Source organism: Hypanus sabinus, chromosome X1, assembly GCF_030144855.1.
Source record: "Hypanus sabinus isolate sHypSab1 chromosome X1, sHypSab1.hap1, whole genome shotgun sequence".
Lineage (NCBI taxonomy): Eukaryota > Metazoa > Chordata > Chondrichthyes > Myliobatiformes > Dasyatidae > Hypanus > Hypanus sabinus.
In genome coordinates, this window is record NC_082738.1 from 55897809 (window position 1) to 55921114 (window position 23306).

The 23306-nt window shown below is 39.7% G+C and overlaps 1 protein-coding gene across 1 annotated transcript in view; it reads left to right on the forward strand.

The window, feature by feature from the left end:
* The window catches only part of hrob (homologous recombination factor with OB-fold), a 58424-nt gene that overhangs the window by 3098 nt on the left and 32020 nt on the right, over window positions 1-23306 (forward strand). Inside the window, exons 2-6 of the mRNA XM_059955668.1 lie at window positions 7485-7544; window positions 8736-10019; window positions 12304-12387; window positions 14657-14797; window positions 16616-16724. Of these exons, the coding sequence (XP_059811651.1) occupies window positions 7485-7544; window positions 8736-10019; window positions 12304-12387; window positions 14657-14797; window positions 16616-16724 (1678 nt within the window). The remainder of the gene's footprint in view (window positions 1-7484; window positions 7545-8735; window positions 10020-12303; window positions 12388-14656; window positions 14798-16615; window positions 16725-23306) is intronic.

Below are 23306 nucleotides of genomic sequence, written 5' to 3' on the forward strand. Positions count from 1 at the left end.
GAGTACAGTCAATATTCCAGGCCAAAACCCTTCGGCAGGACTGGAGGAAAAAAAAGCCAAGGAGTAGATTTAAAAGGTGGGGGGAAGGGAGAGAGAAACACAAAGTGATAGGTGAAACCTGAAAGGGGAGGGGATGAAGTAAAGAGCTGGGATGTAAATTGGTGAAAGAGACAAAAGGCCATGGAAGACAGAAAAGGGGGGAGGAGTGCCAGAGGGAGGCTATGTGTGGGCATGGAGAGAGAGGGAAAAGGGGATGGGAAATGGTGGAGAGGGGGTGGGGACATTACTGGAAGTGCAAGAAATCAATGTTCATGCCATCGGGTTGGAGGCAAGCCAGACGGAATATAAAGTGTACCTCCAACTTAACTGTGGCCTTATACCGACAGTGTAGGAGGCCGTGAATAGACATATTAGAATAGGAATCTGGCGGATGGAGCATAGATGCTGTTTAGGGCCCTGAATGGTAGTGAGGGAGGGGTGTAGGTACAGATGTAGTACTTGTTGTGCTTGCAAGGATAAGGGCCAGGAGAGAGATCAGTGGGGAGGGACGAATGGACAAGGGAGCTGCATAGGGAGCGATCCCTGCAGAAAGCAGAAAGTGGCGGAGGGGGGAAGATGTGTATGGTGGTGGGATCCTGTTGAAGACGGCGGAAGTTTCAGAGAATTATGTGCTGGACATGGAGGCTGGTGGGGTGGTATGTGAAGATGAGGAACCCTATCCGTGATAGAGTGGTGGGAGGATGGGGTACGAGTGGGCATGCATGAAATTCAAGAGATGTGGTTGAGGGCAGTGTTGATGGTGGAGGAAGAGAAGCCCCTTTCTTTGAAAAAGAGTAGGAAAAATGGGACGGTCACCAGTGTAGGCTTGGAACATAGACTGTTCCATGTAGCCAACAAACAGGCAGACATAGCTGGGACCCATGCGAGTGTCCATGGCTACCCCTTTTGTTTGAAGGAAGTGAGAGGACCCAAAGGAGAAGTTATTTAGAGTGAAGACACTCTCCACTAGGTGGAGAGTGGTGGTGGAGGGGAACTGCTTAGGTCTGGTGTCCAGAAAAAAACGGAGAACTTTGAGATCTTCCTGGTGGGGGGGGGGGGCAGATGGAGGTGTATAGGGACTGGGCATCCATAGTGAAAATAAGATGATGGGAGTCAGAGACATGAAATCATTGAAAAGATCCAGATTGTGTTGAGTGACATGGATGTAGGGAGGAAGGGACTGAACTAAGGGGGATAAAACAGAGTTGAGGTTTGCAGATATGAGTTCAAGCTGAAACAGTGGGTCTACCTGGAGAAGTGAGTTTGTGGATCTTGGGTAGGAGGTAGAAACAGGAGGTGAGGGAACTATGAGGTTAGCGGTGGTGGATGGGAGATCCCCAGTGTCAATAAGGTTGATAAAACCTTATTACTTGGGAAACTGAAAGGTCTGATTATATGTAAGTCATCTGGACCAGATGGACTACACCCCAGGGTTCTGAAAGAGGTAACTGAAGAGATTGTGGAGGCATTAGTAATGATCTTTCAAGAATCAGTGGATTTTGACATGGTTCTGGAGGACTGGAAAATTGCAAATGTCACTCTACTCTTCAAGAAGGGAGAGAGGCAGAAGAAAGGAAATTATAGACCAGTTAGTCTGACCTCAGAGGTTGGGATGATGTTGGAGTCAATTATTAAGGATGTGGTTGTGGGTACTTGGAGGTGCATGTCAAAAAAGGCCAAACTCAGCATGGTTTCCGTAAGGGAAAATCTTGCCTGACAAATCTGCTGGGATTCTTTGAAGAAATAACAAGCAGGATAGACAAAGGATGTTGTACACTTGGATTTTCAGAAGGCCTTTGACAAGGTGCTGCACATGAGGCTGCTTAACAAGATAAGGTGGCATTACAGGAAAGATACTAGCATAAATAAAGCATTGATTGGGAGCCTTTTCTGGTTGGCTGCTGGTGACTAGTGTTCCATAGGGGTCTGTGTTGGGGCCACTTCTTTATACCAATGATTTATATCAATGATTTGGATGATGGAATTGATGCTTTGTGGCCAAGTTCGCGGATGATAGAAAGATAGGTGGAGGGGCAGGTAGTGTTGAGGAAGCAGAGAGGTTGCAGAATAGCTTAGACAGAAAACCATAAGAATAACTTAGACATAAGACCATAAGATTTGGGAGTAGAATTAGGCAATTCAGCCCATCGAGTCTTCTCCGCCATCTGATCATGGCTGATCCAATTTTCCCCTCAGCCCTAATCTCCTGCCTTCTCCCCATATCCTTTCAGACCCTGACCAATTATGAATCTATCAACATCTGTCTTAAATATACATAAAGACTTGGCCTCTACAGCTGTCTGTGGCAAAAAAAAGCGCCACAGATTCACCACTCTCGCAAAAGAAATTCCTTCCTATCTCAGTTCTAAAAGGATGGCCCTCTATTCTGGGGCTGTCCTCTGGTCTTAGAGTCTTCCATCATTGGAAACATCCTCTCCGCATCCACTCTATCAAGGCCTTTCATCATTCGATGGGTTTCAATTAGGTCTCCCCTCATTCTTCTAAATTCCAGTGAATACAGGCCCAGAACCATCAAATGCTCAGCCATGGTGAAGTGGTGGAACCTAATTTTGCTGCCTTATCTTATGATCTTAAATGTGAACATCAAAAACACTTGTGCTTGACTTTGGTCTGTGTACTTGTTACAAAGCTCCACTCACCTAACTTCATTACACAACAAATTGGAGGAAATTAAGTGGCAATGCTTGGAGTACATGTTCACAGATGTTTAAACGCAACCAGAGAGCTCATTAAGATAGTTAAAGAGGGTGCTTTCATTTTTTTTTTAGCTGTGGCTTATATTAAAAACACTACTTAAGGCCACTGCTTGAGAAACATGTATAGTTCTGTACCACATCACAGGAAAGATGCAAGTGTGCTGCTCAAGATTTTACTGTGAATGGCTATTGGAGTGGCAGAGCATTAAAACTGACAAATCTGAGGCAATTCAAGTTAAGATGTACGGAAATAAGGTGCATTAATAAAGTAAGAAAGAAATGTTTCTCAGAGAGGCCAATAAATGAATGGTATAGATTTGAAGTAATTGACAGAAGGAATAGAGTAGATGCAAAGGCAGAGTTTTGCTCCAGTTAGTAAAAGTGGTCTGGAACTTGTTGCTGAAAATGGCTTTATTTAAAAAAAAGAATCTTATCACATTGAAAAAATCCATGGATGTATACATGAAGAGCAGTGACGTGCAGAATACAGGCCAAGTACTAGAAGATGAGTTTAGGTTGGGTTGCTCCTTTTCAATCATTTACAGCCACATGGGCCAGATAACCTATATCTGTGCTGTAATTTTTCCATGATTCCATAATATTCTGGAGCAAAGTATCTCCGTTATCTTATTAGGTAGGGAGTTTCAGACTTAAACCTAGCACTGATGAAAAATTGGTCATAAGTTATTGGTAAACTTGCCCTAATCAAAACCCAAATTGTGTATGAGTAGGTGAAAATTTAAAACAATGTAGATGCTTGAAATCTGAAGTAAAACTTGGAAATGCTCAGCTGGTCAGATGATACTGCAGGAAAGAAACAACTAACACAGTTTTAAGTCAGCAGCCCATCAACTGCTAAATGTTTCCTATGTTTTCTGTATTTGTATCTCTCAGCAGGTTGTTATTCAGGGATGTTGCCTGGTGTCACTGTTAATGATACATTCCTGTACCCTGCTGCAATGCTTAAGGGTACACTTGGTGCTCAGTGGACATAGTGTGTCCTTTGAACAAGGCAAGCCTGGGTAGTTTTCCACCTTGTCAGATTGATGCCTGACACAGTAACTCTACTAGAGCTTAACTAGAAACACAGCTAATTCTGGAACTGTAGTCTTAAGTATATTGTCAAGACTCATAGCCTTTGCTTGCAGACATTTCTTTGTATCAAATGCAATGAATTGAATTGGTTGAAGGCCTGTGATGAAGATTCAGGAAACAGAGATAAATCATCTTTTTGATACTATTGTATGAGGTTGCAAGTTCTTCAACTTTGTTTTCAGCACTTATTGGCTTGACACAGCTATTGCTGCCTGTTTTCATGGTGCAGGATATTTTCAGTCCTGTTTATATTTTAATTTGAACTTTTTTTGATGCTCTCCTGGTGTTGATGCCATTACAACCTAGTTTTGAAAATAATGACTAGAAAGAGCTCTCCACCATTGTGATAAACATCAAGCATCTCGGCCTCAGCCATAGAGGAATGCTGAAAATATTCAACAGGTCAGATGTAATTTGAAGAGAGAATTTGAGGTGGTGATTAAGGTTGATGATCATCCTATTCATTAATTCTGATGAAAGATTTATCATTTATAATTGATGGTCTGTTTGTCTTACCTGGCATGAGAATTTCCAGCATCCTGTTCTTATTTCAGATTCTCAACATCTGTAGTTTTTTATTTCCCCGCACCCCACCCCCCCCCAGCAGACTTCATCTAGGGCAGGGGTCGGCAACCTTTACCACTGAAAGAGCCATTTGGACCCGTTTCACACAGAAAAGAAAACACTGGGAGCCACAAAACCCTTTTGACATTTAAAATGAAATAACACTGCATACAAAGTTATTTTTTGCCTTTATGCTATGTATAAACAAACTATAATGTGTTGCATTTATGAAATTGATGAAGTCCTGCAGAGAAAACAAAATTACATTTCTGCATGCAACAAAAACATATTGAACTCCGAAAAAAAAACGTTGGGTTGAAGGTTATTTTTAAGTAAAATACTCAATGTCTATTTGAGTCCTTCTTGTATTTATGAAAAACGCCGAACTTAAATTGTCTGCCAGCAGCAAACCAAAAATAACGTCAGCCAGCTGTCAACCTGAAAAATAAAAGGACTATTTCACTGAACAATGAAAAAATATGAATATACGTAAAATAATAGGCAATTTAAACATTTATCATACTTGGTTCATGGGATTTCTGCTCCTGGACCTCAGCGCACAGCGTCAGCACATCAGGGCTGTATGACATCACCTTCATCTTTACACAGGATCGCAAGCTGTCATCTGTGAGGCGTGAGCGATGTTTGTTTTTAATAAAGTTCATGTTGGAGAACACCTGCTCACATACATATGTGGATCCAAAGACTCCAAGTGCATACTTTTTAATGTTTACATAAATGTCGGGGATAGCATTCCATATTTCGAACACAAGTTTTTCCGGTTTGGGGAGGTTTTCAATATCACTCCATTTTTGATTCTGAGCAAGAATGGCCTTCTGATGGGCAACATCTTCAAGGTCTGCTGTCAAGCATCTAAACTTGGACACCCATATGTCTTTGTCGGCTATGTCGGCCTGTTCCATCTCAAGATCAGGTTGACTCACACCTGCCAATGCAGTTGTATTCAGTAGGGATGGATCAATGCTTAGGGGAGTGACCGGGAAGGATAACGTGTGTTTTTCCTCTGTGAACTCACAGAAGCGTTTCCCAAACGATGTTTGCATTGTGATGATTGCAGAATGTAAATACTCCGAATTTATCATGTCGTGAGCTTGTTTGAACTCTCTCAAATTGGGGAAGTGAGACAATGGGCCTTTCTGTAAATCTCTGGCAAGCACTGTCAACTTGCGCTCGAATGCCAAAACATCTTCCAACATGTGCAGGGCTGTGCGTCCTTTCCCCTGAAGAGCTGAGTTCAGCTTGTTCAGGTGCGCTGTCATGTCTACCATGAAGTGTAGCTTTTCCAGCCACTCTGGCTGTTCCAGCTCAGGAAAGTTTTCACTTCTTCCAGACACACAACAAAGCGTTTCAGCACCTCTCCTCCGGACAGCCACCGGACTTTGCGGTGCAGCAGGAGATCAGAATATGCGCTTTCCAGCTCGTCCAGTAACAAACGGAATTGACGGTGATTTAAACTTTTTGCCATTATTTTATTGACAATCTGAATGACAACATCCAGTACTTCTGTGCATTCCAGAGGAAATGTTTGAGCGCAAGATGCAGTGAAAAGTCAGCAGCTTTCTGTCCAGCGACTTCGGCAGTAAAGCCACAAATCCCTTGTGCGCTCCTGTCATACTTGGTGCCCCATCAGTAGCTACTGACACCAGGTGGGGGGTCTTTATTCCTTTGGCTCTTAAACAGTTCAACACAGCCTCACAGATGTCCTCCCCTCGTGTTTGGCCTTTTAGAGGTATCAACTCAATAATTTCTTCCTGTGGCCCGGCAGAACAGCGCTATTTGTTCAATATCACCTTTGTCTTTAGACTCGTCACAGGCAATCGAGTAGGCCACAGCTGAATTGATGTCCTTAATTTGCTGTCTTGTGATGTCTTCTGCCATTTTTATGGTTCTGTCTTTGCAGAGAGGTGCATATCCCTGATTTTCTGCACAATTTCACTCTTGGTTTTAAAGTCTGTGAATAGATGTTCTAAAATCTTAATGAAATGCTTCCCATGCCTGACTATTACCTGAGCGGCAACAAAACTAGCATATGTTGTTGATTTTCCAGACTTCATCCACTTCTTGAAATGATTTTTGCCCAGATCAACCTTCTGCATCAGTTCCGAAACGGCTTTTTTTTCTCTCATCTCCATCCGGATATTTTTGAGCAAAGGCTGCGTGTTTATCCTGGAAATGTCTTGCGACATTTGAGTTTTTGTTGTTTGCTAGTTTCTCATTGCATATTAAGCATACCAGTAAACCAGTCTCGTCAGCAGTGAAAGCAAATGAATCTGCCCACGTATCATTAAACGTTCTGTTTTCTTCAGTCAGTTTTCTTTTTTTTAGAATTCTCCATAGTTAGCCTACCTTGGATCGAAAAATTAAAGAAATCGCATACTGGCGGGTGTCAGGCATTGGCAGTGGTGACGTATATTAATAGCGACAAAAAACACGTTTTATTTAGATTGTACAAGATCACCATAATCTTCAAATTTAGAATTACATTTCAAAAACTAACAAACTAACATAAAATACATTTTAATTAAATACTCATCATTTATTTTCCAAATCCACAGGGAGCCACAGCACAGAGATGAAAGAGCTGCGGGTTGCCGACCCCTGATCTAGGGGAATATATAAACTAATCATTGTCAGAAGTTGTCGGTTGTCATCCTGCTAATAGTTTTTATTAATTTTATTACCAAAATTATCTTGGAAAATATAGTGAAAAGCATTCTGTAGAAACCTCTAATTTCACAAGCATAGTTACCATAAAATACACCTTTGCCTTTATTGTAACATTCTTTACATTATTTTGTGCATGTTACTAACGTTTTTCTGTCAACAAACACCTCTGTAAACAGTCTTTTCATAGTAAGTCATGCATTATTTAAATAAAAAATATCATTTTATATATGAAGTAAGCATATTAAAATTATTGTGAATGTGCAAAATTATTATTTTTGCACTAGTAGTAATAAAGGATTGTACAAAATCAAGACTGCATTATAATCATGGTGTTTCATGTTCATGGACTTGCCTGAATTTCCTTCCTTTCTCTCCTTGAAGGCTTGTAGTTTCCAGAAGCTGTTTACTGTTGGAGAAGAGTTTGATGACGACGATGATGATGTAAGTCATGTTTGGAAATTTTTATTTAACCTGCCATCTTCTATTGGGCCATCTTACTGCTTGCTGTTTCAGGTTAAATTTAGTGCAAGCACAGCAGACCCACTGAATAAATGGGAAACATTGACTGCTGGGAGAAAGTTCAATAGAGCTTGTTATTTATTTGCATTATTGCCATTAGTTTTTACGTTAGTATATTAAATGTAAAATAAAATATGAGTGCAGCTGGCTGTCTGCTGTAGCTATTCCTTGTGTTCAATTCCAAAGATTGCACCAGGGCTGTATTGGAACTAACTGGGTTCTCAGAACAACGCAAGATCTGCTTCACTAATAATTGTGCACCTCATAGGAAATGAGATTGAACTTCATGGAAAGTAAAGGATCTGGGGCTGCAACTACATCAGTCATTCAAAGTATTGACATATTAATACAATCATTTAAAAAAAAGTTAGACTAAGTTGCATTTTGGAAGGAAAGAACTGAAAGGCTGAGATGTGTTAAATTTGTACAAAGCCGTACTTGGGCTGGACATGTTGAAGCTCTTAAAGCCTTCGAGGATATGGAAGAGCTTCAAACAGGATCCATAGACAAAATATTTCCATTTTGGGGGTGAATTTAGATGTTGACATGAAATATAAAATGTTTAGTAATATCAATATGTAATATCGCGTTATACTTAAAGATATAATACGATACATGGTAATAATACCTTGACGGTGAAAAGTCTGTATTCTTATTGTTCAGTAAGTTAATTTTTGAAAAAAGATAAAATGTGATTGACAGCTTCTTTGCATTATTTCCCTCTTTTTGGTTGAAAAGTTCATCCAACTAGTCTAATTCAAAAAAGAAATGAGTAAGGGCATCGCTGAACCTGATAGGTTTCTCATTTTTTGTTTCAACTTGGTATACTTTGCCAGTTTGGATTGATTCTCTGTGTATCCCAAATTGTTAGGATTGGTTTTTGAATCTTAAACTTTTGTTTTAAATAAATACTTTGACATTAAATATTTTTGTATGAACACTCATTAATAACTAATTCTGAATTAATTGTATGTCTATACAGATGGTTACATTTTGGCATTTTATGTTTAAAATAGATATAATTTAAACGTATAAAATGTTTCTTGTACTTTGAAAATGCAACTATTCATTTTCCAGTGCTGTGCAACTAATTTTCTAATCTGCTGTGGGCAGGATTTATTATCAGCAGCATTGGTTGTTGAAAGCACAGCCATCAGCTCAGCTGGAATGACCCCCAGTGTTGGACTAAGGCCTATTACTTCAACCCTTAGGACACCAGCTAGTTCATATTATGAACCTGTAAAATTGGCATGCATCTCTGCAGGTCAGAAATATTTTCAATCAAAACCTGATTCTGTGTCAAATAATACAACAAATGATGAAACTCCTGCAAAGAAAACATTAACAGGATCTTCTGATGTTTCTTTGAAAGCACCGCAGTGGCCAAACAAACAGCACTTAACCTCTAATTACAGGTTTGTTAGCAATGCTGGGCAGAACATCACTATAAGATCAATCACGGATATCGACAAAGAAGATGATCTGTTCTGGTCTGGTTCTGAAAAGCTGAATAAGACTGAAAATATATTCAATTCCACAATGGGGAAGGGCAGGACTTCAGCTTCTTATGAAGAGAGTCTTTCAACCTCTGGAAATGTTTCTTCTCAAATGTATTCAGCAGGTGATCTCCCACCAGGCAAATTTCCGTGTTTGCCAAGAGCCACTAATGTTCAGAGTGGAATTTATAAAGATGGTCAAGCGAAGTCTGTAATGAATAATTTTGAGGATGCAAGTAAAGCTTACAAACATCTTAATCAATCATCACATAAACTCAACCAGTGTCCAATAAATTTAAGCAATGTTCGGATTGGTGCTGTTGCAGTGGGAGGAACCAAGAATTCGTCTGGTCACGTTACTGATAACCGTTGCACGGATGAAATGTCTAAGACTCTGCCTGAGACTAAGTTATGTACTCCTATTCCATCAAGCACAGTCACTGCATCAAAAGAATTATTAACGCCAGTACCACAAAATTCGTTAGGAAAGCATATAATGGATAATACAATTAGGCCATGTAAAACTGTCTCCCCAAGTTTGAAATTTGCACACCACCATAAAATGGGCTCTACTGATTTAAAAAACTGTCCAAATTCAATGCCAATTAGACCACGAACTTCTCTTAATCGCTTAACCCCCATAATTACAGTTGGAGGCCTCAGAAGACCCATTATGTCCACAAGTCAATCTCGAGCACTGATGTGTACTATAGAAAGCCCTACAGTTTCTGTAGGAGCTCAGTGTTCACCAGCAACAAATCCAAGTTTTGTAGGAACTCCTGTAACCAATCGCCTAATTCAACTGGTATCGGCTGCTAATCAATCACCAGAAATTCTAAAGGTTGACAGACCTCGGGCAAAACGACGCTTCCCTGGACCTGCAGGAATCCTTCCACAACAGGTATGATGACCGACACCATTTTAAGTCAGTTCAAAATTAGTTCTGTCATTTTCAATAGCTAGTCAGTGCAAATTGAAACTCTTCTGTTGTAACTATTTTGTGATTAAGTTCCATGAATAAGAAGAAAACAAGAAAATCTCTAAGGAAAGCCTGTTTTTCCTTTATTCCTCCAGCAAATATTTCTCGATCTTGTGTTGCTTAAACAGGTTCAGGCTGATTCAGCACTAAATTCAGTCTCCAATTCTAGTTGTGGAAGTAGTATAATATTTTAAATTCTTTTTGAATGATCAGTGTATTAAAGAAAAGGTTCAAATTAGAATGTTATAAATACAGAAGATGAATATTTCCAGAGACAGTAATAGTTTTAAAGTGGGAAAAGTCCCAGTTTCCTGAAGGCATGCTCTCAAGAATTTTGATGGAGGTCGGAGAAGGCACATCAGAGCCCTTGACCACAATTAAGCGCTCATAAACTGGAGGAATGCCAAAGTAGATTGCCACTTAAACATGCAGTATATAAGTGCTTAAACAAGGCAAATGTGGACTGGCTGTCCTGATATAAAAGATGGATAAATTTCTTAAAAACTATAACATGTCTTTTATCTTTTTAACAGAATATGAGTGATATTGCCCTTTAGTTGTGGGGTTTGCCGGGCCATTTCATTGCACTGCATGTCACATACAGATTAGATCAGGTTAGGGCAGTAAATTTCGTAAAGGAAGTTGGTGAACTTGTTTCTTTTTTACAATTCTGTAAATGTATATTCACTGTTGCTGATGAAGGGTCTCTGCCCGAAACATCGCCTGTTTACACTTTTCCGTAGATGCTGTCTGACCTGATTTCCTCCAGCACTTTGTATGTATTGTGGTGAACTGACATTAATGTTCAATTCATCTTTCAATGAGTTTAAATTGTCTAGCTGTTGTAAGGACTTGAATTTGGATATTTAATCATCCTCTAATTTGTTAATCCATAAATTTAACCATTGTGCTACTGTATGATATTAATAGTTTTATTTGCAAAAGCGATTTATTATCCATGAATTTTTAGTTCTACTGGTCAGCAGATTATTTACAGAGCAAGTCAACAGCATCAATGGTAGGAGTGATTGAAAGGTAGAATTTTGTTGGTTTGGTGTTTGGGTTTATTGAGAATTTCATTTTCGTAGTAACAAGTAAATGTGCACATAGTAACTAAGTTTGGGGGAAATAATGGATTGTGTTAATATATAAAATGAAGTTCAAGAAGCCATATATGGTATTAATTGGGGAAAGTGGCAGCATCTTCAGGAGAGCGGTATAACAATAGAAAGCCGAAGACGGCTTAAATGGTGATTTTTTTTTCAGATTGCTGTGTAAACATTTGATACTCCCAGGATTCAAGATTGATAGAAATGTACAGTATGCCTAAAAGTTCCTATGCACTTGTAATTAGCATGTGCAATGAACATAACAATAGACTGCAACAGGATTAGAGGATCAGGACTTCCTAAACTAAAGGGTTTAAATTATCGGAACCACCAATGTGAGAGAAAATCTAGTACAGAAAGTGAAAATGTAGAGACTTTGTGACACAAATACTCGAAGGGCGCATATTTGTTATCACAAAAAGAATGATGGGAGAGACTGAAATGTTTTTATGAATAGCATGAAATACAGCATACTGCCTGAAAACAAAGCAAAAAATTTAAAATAAGATGGATGTATATTTGAACAAAAAGGAAAAGCAGGAGAATGTTGACAGTACTCTTGCAATATCTTGGACATCATAATGCGATGCAAAAAGAATAAAAAGTACAAAGCCTCCCATCAGGATTATTACTATGTAGAAAATCCTGATGGTGCATGCCAAGATTTCACTTAATGCTTTGCTGAATTGCTTTAGAGAGGTAGAATGATTGTAATTTCACGATTTGTAAAGGCTTTATTTTGACAGCACTTGAAAAGCAGCAATTTGGAAATGTCATTGATATTTGCTTTATTTTCTAAAGCAATTAATGAACAAAATTGAATATTCATAAAGCTTTATCACAAGGACTGCTAAAGTGCACCTATTATAAAATGAGTACGTCTAATGTGAGGAAATGTCTTAAATTTCCTCTGATAAATGTGTGAACATAATTTGTTGGAATAAGACATGAATTCTGAGAGTAAACTTTAATATGCTAAACCAGCATTTGCAGAGCTCAGCAGCTTGTATAGTATTTGTGTTTTGTAAATTGATACCTAAATTGCATATTGATGTTCTAACTCTAAATGTTTACTGCCAATCCTGCTTGTCTTCCAGCATTATGGTAAAAACCTGGATGAAGTCTTGATTTCAGTCCCACAGATACCAACACATGGTGCAGTGCCTAAACTATGCCCTCAGGTAAACTAGCAGATTTTCTATAAAGAAAAGTTGGATCTTAACATGTACAAATTAGTCCTGAATTTTGAGCTGTTTGGGAATGTAGAAAACTAGATTGGGATTATCCAAACCTTTCACTTGGGTCAAGTTAAAGTTGTATGATGCAGGGGTTCCCAACCTTTTTTATACCATGGACTAATACCATTAAGCACAGGACTCAATGGACTCCAGGTTGGGAACTCTTGAATGACTTCTACTTGATGAAAGGCAAGTTCATCTTCTAATTGCACGATCAAGTTAATATACTATCACCTTTAGATGGAAAAAAAATCACAAATTGACTATTGACTAACTGACAGTCCATGATCCTGATGAATAGCAGTGAATGCTCAAAGGACTATGCAATTTGCCTTGCTTTTTATGTTCTTAAAAGTCAGTATTAAAATGCTCACTATTTTCATTTCAATTAATGACATAAATTACAACAAAATCCCTAGATTCGCAAAACATCCGAAAGTAGAACAAGGAATGTAGTAAGCAAGTAGATTTGTTATTTACATTTCTTGAAGAATTGAACCTAGTTTGTTGTGGAGAGTTGAAAAATGGCTAGTTAACAAAGGGGGAGTGTAAACTAAAGGGAACTGAAAGAAAGGGTATAGCAGTGCTACAGGTATTTTTAGAGATTATCCATAACATTACTAGAGCTAATGTACAAAACGAAGTAAGTTTATATCAAGGTGTTACTCTGATATTATTTGGAGTATGATGACTGAGTTTCAAAAAATATGTTTCAGTAGAACATATAATGGGGTGCAAAAGTGAAGATCAAAAGATTTTTGCTATTTAAATTCTTAAATTGTATAAAAGGTTAAGAGTGTTACAATTATTTTGCTATTTTAGCTACTATGAAGAGCTCAATAGTAGGCGAACACAAATTAGAAATTCATAAATATGAAGTTAGTCCTCAGCTAAAATCTCTAAATAAAATTAAAAGTTGTGTAAGAACTCTTAAGTAACATAATAAATGAAGTCATGAAAATATTAGATTGTCACTTTTGAAAGATGTGATGAGAAGGTGGCTGTTGAGTCAAGATTTATCTGTCAATGAGAAGGAAAAAAACTTAAAGGCATCCCACAATGTCTTAGGCACAACAAATTATTTATAAAACGTAGTCACTTTGCGCACATACTAAAGGGAATATGTGGGCACCCAACTTCTCTTCTTCTCCCTACCCCCCCCCCCCCCCCCCGCCCACCCTACCTACCATCAGGCGGAAGATTTTAAAGCCTGAAAGCACATTACTACCAGGATCAAGAACAGCTTCCATTCCCACGGACCTCATACAATAAGGTGGACTCTTGACCTTGCAATCTGTCTGATTGTGGTCTTGCACTTTATTGTCTTTCTGCACTGCACTTTCTTTGTTAACTGTAACAATCAGTATTGTGATCTTGTAATCTTTTATTGCTTTTCCCTTCCCTTGAACAGATACATTGCAGGTAAATTGATATTCAGGAGATTTTAAAATGAACTTGGGCTACCAAAAAAGCTGGTTGCCATGTGCAAACTGTGATATAAATCAAGTTCCATCAATTTCTTATCACCTCAGCACACCATTGTAGATTTTCTACATTGATTTTCCACATTGATTTTCCTTTTGGGCAATATTAGATTGTCACTTTTGAAGTATTCCTGCTTACAAAACTTGCATTGGTATAAGCAAGCTATAATGGCAAATAGTTTAAAACATCAAATGGTGAATCGAACTAGAAATGGCTGCAGCTAAACGTTCTGCAATAAGCAGTTTCAGTACTTGACCAGTTCAAGTAAACACCTGCAAATTGCTTGGGCGAATCTCATGTCAGTGGCACTAAAAGTTGTTGACCACAGCATGGCTCACACAGATTCAATGAACTGAGAGCACTCAAAGCTGCAGTGTGTGGAAGTTTGCCTTTCTCTTTCTTGCTGAAAATCATTCGCAGGAAGGAGTTGACTGCTCTACTGGCAATAATTTGATAGTTTTTTTAAGGAAGTGTCATTTTCACTGAGTTACTGCATTCATTATTGATTTATTTTCCTTTATCTCTTTTTCTTAACTATGTCCTTTCCTTAAGGTATATATCCTACAGGTTCAAGAAGTATGTAATATGAAAAATTGATTAAGCAGGGAGTACAAAGAGCACAAGTAGGGATTAAGATAATGTGATTCTTCTGGAATATAAATTAATAACACTGAAGACAGAAAATGCTATTTACTGTTGTATGATTTTTTTACAATTGGCATTTAAGGAAGATCTGAGTTCTCAACATTCAGTTGAAGATGACTTTGGGAGAGGCCCATGGGCTGCCATGAAAGAAGAATTAAGATTGGATGAAGGAGACACTAACTGTTTCCTTCGAAATTATAGCATTGTCATGGTTCTGCGGAAGGTAAGTTTTACAGTAATAGTAACAATGATGTACTTTACCTGATCTTAATACACAAGTACTGTTTAATTGCAATCTAAGGATAAAGAATGCTAACCACAACATCTCAGAGTAGGAAATTAAGGGAGTCAATGGGAAGGAGGGAAAACACTATATTGTTGTTGCAGGAAAACTAAAGTTAGGGGTTGAAGTGATTGCATAGAAGTATGCTTTATCTATATTTGGAGAGAAGTGTGGTGCTAATGACAAATTGAAAGGTGCCAAAAGAAAAGCTGATAACATTAGAATAACCTTGCTTTAATTAGTAATTATTATGGTTCATTCCTTTTTAAGATGCAATTTTTAAAAATGGCTTATAAGCAAATAGACATAACATAATGGCTGTGTTGACCTATGAGAGATGAGGTCAGAGGGAAGGTGGAATGGGAAGATCACAAACAAAGCACCCCTTAACCCTAACAACCATGCATCTTTGAGCAGGGCGTTGCTCCCAAAAAATGTTGGGTAGATACAGTCTGAGCTGTTGCTGCTGCCCCTCAATGACCACCAGCTGGAGTGTTAGGTTTATATATCAATCAGCTAGCCACAACTATCAAACAAATGAATGGCTGAGCCTTTGCCAGATTGGTTAAAATGAGCTTCAGCATCAGAAATAAAAGTTCATATAAGCTGTCATGTTATTCATTTAGTATAGGTAACCAAATTTCTATCATGGGAATTCCTTCTCAACTTGCACATTATTTCAAGTTCAAAGTACATTTATTATCTAAGTATGTGTGCGTTATACAACCCTAAGATTCATTTTCCCACAGAAAGCCATGAAACAAAGAAAACCATGGTACCTGTTCAATGAAAAACGTGAAACACCCCCGCGCAAAAAAATCGCGCAAATGGCAAAAAAAGCAAATAAAATTACAGAATATAAAATACAAAATCAAAAGAGTCCAGTCATACATTTCAACTCAATCTAGCGCTGTGTCGTTCATTATCTGCAGGCTGTCTCAATCAAAAATAGCCAAAATAGCAACAAAATAAAGAGACCAGAAGTCAGAAACATATTATAATGTGAACTACAGAATTCAATTCAGAAGCTCGTCAATTAAACTTCGCCCAAGACCTAGGACCCCAGCACAATCCTTCAGCAGCGTCAAGCGAGAGAGAGGGACCATTTTAAAACCGGGACCTTCCTCCAGGACCAGTGAGAGAGAGGGAGAGTGAGACCTATCACATGCAGACTCCTTCCTCTGGTAGCAGTGAGTGAGAGGCTGGTGGACGGCACTGAACACCCACTTACCTTTCACTCTCGCCTCAATGATTTCAATCTTCCTAGATGCTTCGATCAGTGAAAAATGGAGTCGATCTTGAGTTTACACCCAGTCTCCAGGCTTCTTAAACTCTAGGCTGTACATTTCGCTCAAAACCTCACCGAACACCCTCGGAGACAGCAAGCGCCAGATCGCTCAGTTGGCCCAAAAGCACACCATCAAAATGTAAATCACAGGTTCCGATAGTAGCAGAACCACATTTGAAAACAAAACAAAATGTAAAAGAAGCAGTTACGTGAACTGTCTGAAGGATGTTGAGTTGTTCACTGGTGCCATCTTCCGGATAAAATTTTATTATGCAAGTTTAGCCTTAAACCTGAATAATAAAAACAGATTATCTGTTACTTGTCTTTTTTTTGCATATTGTCTACTGTACAGCTTTGACACTGAAAAGTAATTCATTTGGTGTAAAGTAGTTTAGAGTGTGTTTTAATCAAACGTCTTGATCTAATGCATTTCTAAAACAGTTTTAAGTGAATCGTAACTGTTTCTATAGGCGGCCTTAAAACAGCTCCCCAAAGGCAAGGTTCCTAACATGGCCGTGCTTGTAAAGTCATTGACACGAACAAACACGGATGCCAGTGCCGTTTTTAAAGATCCATCAGGTAGGGTTATCCTTCTGATGTTTCACTTTGGATTTAATTATTGAAACTGCAAAAACAACTTGACTCAGTACAGAGGTATCACTTTAGGATCTGTCCAGATCCTTAAAAAAAAATCTTAAGTCTTCCAGAAGCAAATGTTTATCCCGAAAGTTATGGCATTAGTGTAGCCTGTATAGATTTTGCTCCCCATTATTTCACTTCCTTTTGATTACTTAGTATAGATGATCCTACACAGGCTAAATACTTACTCCTCTACTTGTCATCTTCTGCATTTTGGCACCGTGTGATAAGATAATTGATAATTATGATTTTGTTGATAAAGCTTCCATTGGTTTTATTCAGACTCTCCAAATCAGATTTATTATCACAAAATTTGTTACTTATTTTAACTGCTTTAGTCTGGCTAGTCTTCCTTTTAAATTTAATGTTGCCTAAAAAGAACAAGGAATTATTAGATGACCTTGGAAGTCTGGTATTATTGTTACTGATCCATCTTTTAAAATGGTGACAGTTTAATTCCTTTTTGACTTGGTCACTGTAAACAGGATTTGAATAATATCTTTCCCTGTTGAAAAAGAAACTTGACAGTTTGTACCAAAATGTTGCTCATCCTCTTTGTTTCCCTTTTCCATTTCCTGTCTCATCTGAATGTGTTGGGTTTTGTCTAATTTTATTTTGCATACTCTGTAATTCTTTGTCTTTGCTGAACGTGGTGAAAATATTGACAAATAATATCTCATAGGCACATACCTTTTCCTCATCTTCACTATGCCTTGCCAAAGTAGTAGTAAATAATTTGTGATGGATATGCACATTATGGAACTGTAGTGAACATCATATTCATACTACAAACATACTTTCCAGTGGGAAGCATTAAGTAAAAATTGCTGGTTGCATTTCCTTACACCAGTTGTAACATACTTGCCATTCCCACAGGAAACGGGTACTGTTCTGTGAGTAATGTAGACAGTCAAAGCTTGCACTTTCTGAAACTAAATGGGTAGCTATTAATGAACTCAGAGCCATCAGGGAACTTGCAAATAATCCTTTCTAAATCACAAAACAGGTCAATCTAATTCTGACAGTTGCTCCTTCCTATAATTTAGGGATTATTCTTATCTACCTGTGTTGCCATCTTCAGGAATCTTGGACTTGTACACCAAGCTCCGTCTGTTTCTTAATACTAAAGGACCCTCCTCTCATTGTATAGGCCTACCCTTCCAGCTCTCGAACTGGATTGTTTTGTACGTCTCAAGATTAAATTCCATTTACCATTGCTTTACCGATCTTACCAATTGATTAATAATTTTTTCTAGCCTACATATTTCCTCTTTGTCACTAACATGATCAGATTTCATTTCAACTGCTAATCATACTTCCTGTATGAATGTTCAGATCAGTAATGTACATAACAAACAGCAAGGATGCCAGGGCTGACCCCTGTATCCCTGTGGTATACCACTGGTCACGGACTTTCACCATCACCCTCTGCTTCCTATTAAAACCCCATTTTCGGTCCAATTTGCCCACTTGCCAATGATTCTATGGACTCTAACCTTTGGAGCTTGTTTGTAACATAGGACCTCATCAAAGACCTTACTGGTCCATGTAGACTACATCGACTGTACAATCATCATTAATATACAGTGGATTCTGGTTAATTGGGCTGACAGTTAATCGGGATAGCCGTTTATTTGGGTCAACTCTTAAAGAACAAAAAATAATCAAGAAAATAGCTGGGATTCCCTTCGATTACTTGGGACACAATGCTGCTTAATTGGGACAAGAGAATGTTGCCGAACAAGTTGTATCTAGTGTTAGTTGTGCACGCCTGAGTGGCTGTTAGACACTGCATTTTACTTAGAGTGAACAGTTTTTAAATGGTGTCAGTTGTGTGTGTTTGGGTTCAAAAAGCAGAGATTTTTGTCACAGTTCGCCGGAAATAAGCAGTAAGACAGCTAAGAACTGTTTTGCTCATTGTGGTTGCAAGCATTCAGGGTTGGAGATGCCAGAAATGGCTGGGAGTGAAAATGAAACTATTCCATTTCTTCAAGTTAAGAACTCAGAAGAATTTAAAGGTATTGACAATCATCCTGAATGTTACAATGAAAATGAAGATTTGGAAGATGTAATAGTTGAAAACATTGTTTGAAGGCAGTCCACCCTCTGCACTAGGTGTCTGCACTGATTTTGTTTATTTACAGTCAATCAAAAGAACAATGAATACACTGGATGAATTCCTCTGTCAATAACAATTAGAAACTAATACAGTTTCATAGTAGTGTTGGTAGTGTTCTCATTTGTTCTGTGTTTAATTTAAATACATTATTTGTTACTCAGTTAAATGGTAGTTTTCCTTTTAATATCTTTTAAAATATTTCTGTGAAATTTCAGCTAATGGGGCAGCCGCTTAATTGGGCCAAATTGTACTGGTTCCAAGGTGTCCCAATTAACAGGAATCCACTATTTTGAACCTAGAATATAGAACAGTACAGGCCCTTCAGCCTGTGATGTTGTGCTGACCTTTTAACCTACTCCAAGATTAATCTAACCCTTCTGTCCCACGGACCCTCTATTTTCCTTTCAATCATGTGCCTGTTTAAGCGTCTCATAAATGTCCCTAAAATATCTCTCTGCCACCACCTCTGGCTGTGTGTTCTATGCACCCACCACTCTCTGTATATTTTTTAAAAATTACCTCCAACATCTCCATACTTCTTCTAGTCATCCTCTCGTGTTTGCCATTGCCATCCTGAGAAAATAATGACCTTGTACACCTTATTCAAATCAACTCTCATTCTCTTTCACACTAAAGAGAAAAGCCTTAGCTTGCTCAACCTTCTGGACATGTTCTCAAGTCCAGAGACGTTCCACAAAACTGCTAAGATTCCTGTCATTAATCCTGTATTCTGCCTTCAAGTTTGACCTTCCAAAATATATCATTTCAGTTTTTGAGATTCAACTCCATCTGCCACTTCACAGCCCAACTTTGCATCCTGTCAATGTACCATTGTAACCTCCGACAACCTTCTATAGTTCCCACAACACCACCAACCTTTCTGTCAACTGCAAACTTACTACTAAACCTGCATTTCCTTATCTAAGTTATTATCTAATCACAGAGCAGTGGTCCCAGAACATTTCCCTGTGGAACACTTGTTAGTTATGTACATCCAGGCAGAATAAGCTCCATCTACAGTCATCCTATGTCTTCTGTGGGCAAGCTAATTCTGAATCCACAGAGCCAAGTTTTCCTGGATCTCATGCCTCTTGACTTTCTGAATGAACCTACCATGGGGAATCTTGTTGAACGCCTTACTAAAATCCATACACACCACATCCACTGCTCTACCTTCGTCAACTTACCTCAAAAGTCAATCAGCCTCTTGGAGCGTGACATGCTCCTCACAAAGCTGTGCTATCACTAATTAGATCTTGCTTCTCGAATTGTGCATAAATTCTTTCTCTAAGAATCCTGTCCAATAGTTTGCCCACCACTGATGTAAGACTCATTGGTCTATAATACCCAGGATTATCCCCATTACCTTTGAACAAAGGAATTACATTTGCCATTCTCCAAGCTGCTTGTACTACTCCTTGTGAGGACGCAGAGATCATCACCAATAGCACAGCAGTCTCTTCCCTCACTTAGTGTGGTAATATGGAGTATATCCCGAATGGCCCGGGGACTTAGCTATCCTAATGTTTTTCAAAAGTACCAACACTACCTGTTTCATAATCTTGACAAGGCCCTGTTCTTTGTTGACCTTGCATTCATCAAGGTCCATCTCAGTGGTGAATAATGAAGTAAACTATTCATTAAGGGCATCCCCTACCTCTTCCAACTCCAGGCATGTTTCCTTTTTTATTCCCAATTGGTCCTATACGCACTCTAGTTATCTTCCTATTTTTCATGTGTGTGTAGTACACCTTAGGTTTTCCCTAATACTACTTGCCAAGGATTTCTCAAGTCCCCTTCTAGCTCTCCTAAGTTCCTCCTTAAGCTCCTTCATGGCTACCTTATAACTCTCAAACCCTGTCTGATGTATGCTTCCTTCTACCTCTTGGCTACATGCTCCACCTGTTGTCAACTGTGGTTCTGTCACTCTACCTCAATGGGACAAACCTATCCAGGACCCCATACAACACACACAAAATGCTGGTGGAACGCAACAAGCCAGGCAGCATCTATAGGAAGAAGTACAGTCGACATTTCGGGCAGAGACCCTTTGTCAGGACTAACTGAAAGAAGAGATAGTAAGAGATTTGAGAGGGGGAGGGGGAGATCTGAAATGATAGGAGAAGACAGGAGGGGGAGGGATGAAGCTAAGAGTTGGAAAGTTGATTGGCAAAAGGGATACACAGCTGGAGAAGGGAGACAGGAGGCCTAGGGAGAAAGAAAGGGGGAGGGGAGCACCAGAGGGAGATGGAGAGCAGGCAAGGAGTGATTGTGAGAGGGACAGGGAGAAAAAAAGAAAGAGAAAAGAAGAGGGGGGAATAATAAATAAGGGATGGGGTAAGAAGGGGAGGGGGGCATTAACGGAAGTTAGAGAAATCAATGTTCATGCCATCAGGTTGGAGGCTACCCAGGTGGAATATCAGGTGTTGTTCCTCCAACTTGAGTGTGGCTTCATCTTGACAGTAGAGGAGGCCATGGATAGACATATCAGAATGGGAATGGGACGTGGAATTAAAATGTGTGGCCACTGGGAGATCCTGCTTTGTCTGGCAGACAGAGCGTGGGGGTTCAGTGAAACAGTCTCCCAGTCAGAACCCCATGCAACTGCTCCCTAAACAACGTCCACGTTTCCATTGTACACTTCCCTTGGAACATCTGTTCCCAAGTTAAGCTCCCACTTCTGACCTAATAATAGCACAGTTTAAGTTCTGACCTAATAGCAGCATAATTGGCCCTCCCTCAGTTAAATACTTTTCCATTTTGTCTGCTCCTGTCCGATGTTATAGAAACATAGAAAACCTACAACACAATACAGGTCATTCGGCCCACAAAGCTGTGCCAAACATGTATGTACCTCAGAAATTACCTAGCCCTCTATTTTTCTGAGCTCCAGGTACCTATCCAGGAGTCTCTTAAAAGACCCTATCATATCCGCCTCCACCACCATCGCTGGCAGCCCATTCCATGCACTCACCACTCTGCATTTTTTAAAAAACTTACCCCTGACATCTCCTCTGTACCTACTCCCCAGCACCTTAAACCTGTGTCCTCTTGTACTAGTTCAGCCCTGGGAAAAAGCCTTTAACTCTCCACACAATTAATGCCTCTCATTATCTTGTACACCTGTGCTAAAGATTGGAGAGTTGTGGTCACTGCCTCCGAAATGCTCACCCACAGAGATAGCTATCATCTGACTAGGTTGATTTCCTTATACTATACCCAGTATGGCCTTACCTCTGTCAGTTTGTCCAGATATTGTGCCAGGAATCCTTCCTGGGTACATCTAACAAATTCTGTTGTATTTAAACTTGCACTAATAAGGTACCGATCGATATTAGGGGAAGTTGAAGTTACCTATGACAACAACCCTATTACTTTGGCACCTTTCCAAAATCTGCCTACTAATCTGTTCCTCGGTGTTCCTGTTGGGATTTTGGCAGGGCAGGGAGTGCGGGGAGGATCCCTCCACAGCGTCCTCCCTTTCTGCATCTGTGCTACTATCCCTGATTAACAATGTCACTTCCTCCACCTCTTTTGCCTCCTGCTCTCCCTGTCTCTTTTGAAATGTCTTAATGCTGGAACTTCCAGCAGCCATTCTTGCCTTTGTGACAGCTAAGCCTCTGTAATGGGCACAACGTCATAGTTCCATGTACATACTTCTTCAAGGAACGATGCCTCAGAAAGGTGGCGTCCATCATTAAGGATCCCCACCACCTAGGACATGCCCTCTTCTCACTGTTACCATCAGGAAGGAGGTACAGAACCCTGAAGGTACACTCAGCAATTCCCCTCGTTATCTGATTCCTAAATTGACACTGAATCCATGAACACTACCTCCCTACTTTTGGGGTTATTTTTTGCACTGTAGCGAAGTGCAAAGCTAGAAATAACGACACGCACTAGTTGCACTAGAGACTCGTTTATTCAAACTTCGCAGTACTGGCTTTTACACAGTTCCGTTCCCGCCCTCTCCGGGCGGAAATGACGTCAGAGGTGCATTACAAAAGTCTCTATCTGCACGCGGGCTTTCTCCCCTTGCTGGTGAAGAAGGAGGTCCAGCGCCATTTTGGGGCTGGTCTCTCTGCTGACGTGCGCGCCATTTTGTGAACCGGTTTGCCTGCGTAGAAAGTGGGTCACCACATAACCCCTCCCTTCCCCCCCCCCCCCAGAACAACAGCGATACACCCCACAATGTCCATAGTCTGGATCAGTCTCTGTTTGGGCAGTCTGCCTCTTCGCCGCAGTGCCTGAACCTTGACCAGCTGTGCCAAGTCTACATGGACCCAGTTGAGTCGGTCCACTGTGAAAACCACCTCCTCCCCCCCCCCCCCCAGTGTCCAGAACGTACATGGACCAGTTGTTCCTGATCACCTTGAACAGCCCCTCGTATGGCCGCTGTAGCG